At 34.3% G+C, this 6,112-nt stretch overlaps 1 protein-coding gene across 1 annotated transcript; it reads right to left on the reverse strand.

Moving 5' to 3' along the window:
* Positions 1-4,322: 4,322 nt before the first annotated feature.
* LOC132564615 (uncharacterized) lies at positions 4,323-4,772 on the reverse strand. The gene has a single exon (XM_060229262.1). It carries the CDS (start codon positions 4,770-4,772, stop codon positions 4,323-4,325), a length of 450 nt encoding a protein of 149 aa, XP_060085245.1.
* Positions 4,773-6,112: the final 1,340 nt, after the last annotated feature.

Raw genomic sequence — 6,112 nt, forward strand, 5'->3', positions numbered from 1 at the left:
CCATGCATTTTTTGTCTAATCTCTAATATTTCTATCAAAATGTGCTTGGTTTCCTCAATATTTCTTTCGATAAAAATACAATTTTAATTTCCCAGGGCTATTTGAGGCACTGTGTTACGGCAGCCATAGTGGCTATATCAACAAAAACATCACATGATTCATGATTATGAAAACACTGTTTTTGCATCAATGATATAAGTTGTACTTAAAATATTTTGGTAATGGATTAATTTAATAGAAAGTACATATTTACAATGTAAAAATAGTTTTATAAGTTGCTAGGTTTCAACATATTAGCAACCACAGAAAGTTACCTTGTCTATTAAATATGCTTCTCCTTCCTAAGTTTGTGTCTTGGTCGTGTACAGGTAGTGTTTTGAACATGCTGACTGTCACATCTGGAAAGTCCAGCAGTGATTTGACTTACTTAGATGTGTTATGCGTGACAATACGATAACGCCGTCTCAGATAGTCGTTTAGAAAAGTATCCTCATGCATACATCAATGTCAACAATGTTCAAACGTGTCTATTTATATCTAAAAAGAGTCATTTTTATTATTCGGATTTAGCTCCATCATCATCATCATCATCATCATCATCATGACTATATTTCATACGTAATACATGATTGCCAGTGATCCACTTAATACATTTTAAATGCACTACTTTAAGGATTTGCATTTGTTTAATTGTGTGATTTATTATTACAATAAAACCCACTCATCCTTTCACATACCCATCTTATCCAGCGTCCTTGAAGAATTTCTTAATTTTCTACCTTTACATGCCATAAAGGTCGTTAATTTACTGATGCCGATTATGGTTAATGCTTTGTAAATGACACGTTTATGTATTATTATCATTTATCATGCTGAATAATTTCTAATATATACCTTGGTTTTCTTATTTATTCTAATACGATTTCCCTCCACATTGCACTGATACAGTTGATTATAACCAATGTACTGAATACAGGGATATTTTGAAACTGAAACATTCCAAAATAGGACCTTAAATATTCCCCACCTTCATCTATCTTATTTTCATAGATCTAAAGTATAACACGACAGCACGTGTTTTACAATCACTTCATATATGCCATAGCTAACGCTTGCACTCTGTTGAAACAGTTAAATAAGCAAAAAGAGGAGATATATCTGATTAGGAACACCCGTAAAAAACTATAAGACCGGGCATGCGTACTAAATAGTATGAATGTTAAAGCTAAGGTGTCCCTTATACAGACACTTGACCTTATTATCTCTACGGCAGAAGAATCCGCATTACCTGATCGAGGACACTTATAGCTCAGTCGGTTATATCTTCAGGTGAAAACTGCGGTAGATGTTCCTACACACCCTACCAGCGGTGGCTTGTGTTTCTCAGGAAGTTGTGATGTAGCACAAGCTACTTAAAGGAGATCCACCTCAAAATGTTCTTGAATGTTCACAGGACGAAAAACATAGCAACTTCATGCTCGAGGATTGATAAAATAGTTAACCAAAGCAAGGCCTCTTGCTCATCTTTTAACATATTATTCTCTGATTGAAACACGTCTGCTCAAATTATAGGAAGTTGAGGCAGTAATGATGTGGTGAACCAAATTATTTACATTGCTCTGAATAAAATACAATACTCTAAAACTGTCCTTTAATGCATGTTTCTGTATATGCCAATACATCTGGTTATAGGTTGCAACGTTTTTTAATGGTACATTTTGACATTTTAATATGAAAAATGTCTCCGAGAGGGCAAATCTGGGCAAACTTGTTTTCACCTTCTATACACTATCAAGGAAAGGTAAGAAAAACGCATCCTGAACCAAATTGATTTTATTCATTTTTTAAAATGTATTTTTAAGAAATGACTGGAACATAATATGGTGCATACAATATTTGATATTCACGTCCAAGACACACTCTACTTGTACATTTACAATAAAATACCCCAGTGAACTAATGGTAATAAGAATAGTAGCAATATCTCACCCAGTATCTAATCTGTGATCGCACTTATCAATATCATTATCGTAATAATCTTATCCGTTATTACAATTGTCTAATGCACCATTAGTTTTATTGATATGATTATCGTTATAATATGATCATGATCGCTTTCAATGATATTAATTTTGCTATTATTTTTTTCATTATTTTTAATGATATTTTTTATGATCAAGTCCGTGATCACCTGTTTTAACAGTAATATCTTTATAACTCCTGGTAATTGCTTCGGAGTGTCACACTATATAGCTGTAGATACAGTACTATTAATTATCATACTTAGTACTAACACTCGGAATGTCACACTATATATCTGTAGATACAGTATTATTAATTATCATACTTAGCACTAACACTCAGTGTGTCACACTTCATATCTGTAGAAACAGTACTATCAATTATCATACTTAGTATAACACTCGGAGTGTCACAATATATACATTAGATACAGTACTATCAATTATCATACTTAGTAATAACACTCGGAGTGTCACACTATATATCTATGGAAACAGTACTATTAATTATCACACTTAGTACTAACACTCGGAGTGTCACACTGTATATCTATGGAAACAGTACTATTAATTATCACACTTAGTAATAACACTAGATGGAAACAGTACTATTAATTATCATACTTAGCACTAACACTCGGTGTGTCACAATATATACTATACGTTAGATACAGTACTGGCAATCCAGCGTTTCCAAACAAGTCAATCAACACTAGCGCCATTCTCCTGTACTTTATTTGATGATTTTCCAAGTCCCTTCACCTCCTGATAAGTCACTATCAATTGACTCTGAGTGATACCAGTGAACGACACTTTTGTTGATACCTAAACGTGTCTGCCGTTTTCACTCGATGGTTTGCTTATGCTTTTGAGTGCAATAAAAAAAATCGTGACAGCTATACTTCAAGAAATAATGATACTTTGTTAAAATTCCCGGAAAACAAACAGAAAAGTAATGAATGATCTGTAACAAAATTTCAGTTCTACAACACCTGCAATCTTACAAAAAAAACAATGATATGTTAATATAATCATAATACAAAATCAAATAAAACTAGGGTAAAATATGAACAAAGAAAATATTGACACGGAGACCCTTGAAAAATAAGTATAAAAAAAAATTAACTATGTGTTCCCTAAGCGTTTTCTGCTTCATCGGCGACATCTGTCTTGTAAACCTTGGTAAATCAAAATTATTAATGTCACGTTCTTAATGGAGATCATGATATACGACAACAAAACCAAAAGCCAAATTAACGAGCATCAAACACGTCAAGCTTCATATCGCACCAAGAACTAGAATATTTCTCAATGCGATCACTATGGAAACCAATAATATTTATCAAATTGCATCTAATGAAACTCTGTGTAACGAGTTTGTCCGTCAATTGAAGACTTCCTGCACGGGAATCATGATTATATGATATTAAGTCAGTGACTCGTCGTACACAGATTTAGTCTTCAGAAGAATGGGCATAGTATTGACAAACGGATATACAGCTATTACTAGTAAACTGTAACTAAATATAGCTATAAAGACGATCGGTTATAATTGTTAAATATCATGGCTTGACGTCAGTAAGACAATGTCAATGGCATCTAGTTATACATGCAGATATATCTATCATGTCTCATTTTTAGATATGCAGCTATTTGCTATCAACGACTATCGTATACACATTTACCCATTTAGGCCTCCAGAATCGGAATAAAGAACACGCCAAATTATACTTCATTAGCCACTAACCTCGATATTTCCCTGCTATGAGATTGCTGGCCAATAAACCTTTTCTATTTTTCATTTATTTTAAAAGAAAACCCTGACCTTTTTATTTGCATTTCACACTTATATTTCCGTATTAACGCAACAAATCTAAATTTTAAATCTAAACATGCAAAAGATAAAGAAACAAAAAATATACAAAAATACCGATTAGATTTATCTACTATGATACAAACAAGAAGTTTTTAATTTCTAATCACAATGTTCTTTTTCTCACGCTTCCTACCCTCTCCGAAAGTTGACGTCATCTATGATTGTCCATGCCTTATATGATTATATTTGAAACTTCTACATTCTCTAAGTCCATTTCACTAGGTACAACTCTTCCGATGGTTGCATTCCCCGTTTTTTCGAGCAGACTTATAAGTTTTTTACGTCCTCAAGCGCTAATGATGCATTTCGATAACGCAAAATGTTAAAAGATTACTATAACACAGTCCCAATTTCTTTCTGAAAAAAATTACATCACGAATAAGTGCTGAACGAATGTACGGGTAAACTGTAGCCAAGTGTCTATTTTAAGATGAACTAACATATACAGCATAGACCACGTTAGCAGTCACAAGTAGCACAAAGAACGACACCAGGAATACTCGGTCCATCAACACACCAAACTCCCTTTTCGTTACCGTAGTCAAGGTAATTGTTTCTTCATCCTTTAATTCCATCGCTCCGTCGCTCTTAACTGCATCATTGTTACATGGAATTGAATTAATATCATCTCCAAATTTGTTCTTTCTTTTCTTGGCTTCAAAATGTTTTCGAGGGTAAGTGATTTTTGAAAGCCACATCGGGATTCGCTCTTCATTTTCTGCCAAATGGAATCTAAGTCCAATTGTAGTGAAGAAGAGAATAAGTGCACTGTATGTGACATTACAGATAAGGTACTGGGTGAAGATCGACACTGGATTTGTGACAGGGAGTTTCTCTGATATCAACGTCATGTACACAGAAAACGAGAGAAACATGGTGACGGAGAAGGACACTCTCTCCCCGGAATGTGGGGGTAGAAGGAATACTGCTAAGTTAATGAAGCACAGGAGGACAATGGTGTCAGAAGGTTAACAATGATGAACTCCGGTTTTCGTTGAAAGATAACTCCAAAAGCGATCGTACTCGTTATGTAGGAGGTTTCATTACATGTATAGAAACCATTTACTCTCCACTGTGAGACATCTTCAATAGTAGACAGATTACTTAAACTGACCGGAAGCAACACCAGTTCGTTTAAATAATCCGGAGATGTAAGTTTTATAGTACAGTTATGACGATCAAACGGATAGTAACTCATATCGGGTCGACAGGATGTGCTTGTCATCACTGTATCAGATATTATATGTTGTCCTGTGTAACCACCACGAACATTGCCTTCCAAAAAAATTGTCTTCGTCTTGGTATTTCCGGATGGGTTGTTCAGAATAAGGAATGGGTTCCACACTTGACCACTTTCAAACGTCACATAAAATACTTTGGAAGTTGACATGTTCCATCGCATTATTTCATTAGTCCATGTCGCAGTAAAAGTGGAAGTGCTCACAAGATCTCCTGATATTTCATGAAAAGCATTAATAGAATGAAAAGTCCATGTAACAGAAACATAAATTGGGTAATACTGGTTCCAAACAGGACGGAGATGTTTGCTGTAGTTCTGAAGAAGTTGATTGTGGAATTCTCTAGCAGATTTAAATGTCAGGACAGTGAATTCCAAACCAGATGTGATATGGCAAATGATATTCAGAAGAAATAAAGTGTTGATATCCATATCCTCCAACCGAATAGAATTCTGCTCAGCAACACGATAACGTGTTTGAATGTCATGGGGGTGTTACTTTATAGAATATCTGAATATCTCTGTTATTGCCAGTGGATCATATCTTAATTCATATTGGCCAAAGCTATTATGGAGAATGACAACGTGATATAGGTATATCAACAAATAATCGATCGCCCGTATTTTGTACTGTGACTATATACAATAATACGTGAATAATAAAAGCGCATTTTGAAGCGAACTGATATATCAATAAAGAGTAGGCTATTTGTTAACATACCAATTAGGATTTATATTTCACTAATGGAGTTTTGTTGAAACTGTCCAGAAAATTGACTGACCATAGCCATTCTTCCATGTGATCTGATAAAGGTAAACTCTATATACATATAACGGTGATTCTTTAAGTGCTGGACACAATAATGATTGATTCATAAACTTCAGTGCGTAACGATTGTGAAGCCATTCCTATCTTAATTCCACTGATGTTGTTGTATTGTTCTGTGTTCTGGGTAGTCCTTACATTCATCAATCAGA

The sequence above is a fragment of the Ylistrum balloti genome, unplaced genomic scaffold, assembly GCF_031769215.1.
Source record: "Ylistrum balloti isolate Yb309-2 unplaced genomic scaffold, AGI_CSIRO_Ybal_v1 Utg372424, whole genome shotgun sequence".
Taxonomy (NCBI): domain Eukaryota; kingdom Metazoa; phylum Mollusca; class Bivalvia; order Pectinida; family Pectinidae; genus Ylistrum; species Ylistrum balloti.

What these genes read in the sequence shown, in the direction of transcription:
- LOC132564615 (XM_060229262.1), bottom strand. Translation starts at nt 4,772, where the DNA reads ATGTTTCTCTCGTTTTCTGTGTACATGACGTTGATATCAGAGAAACTC.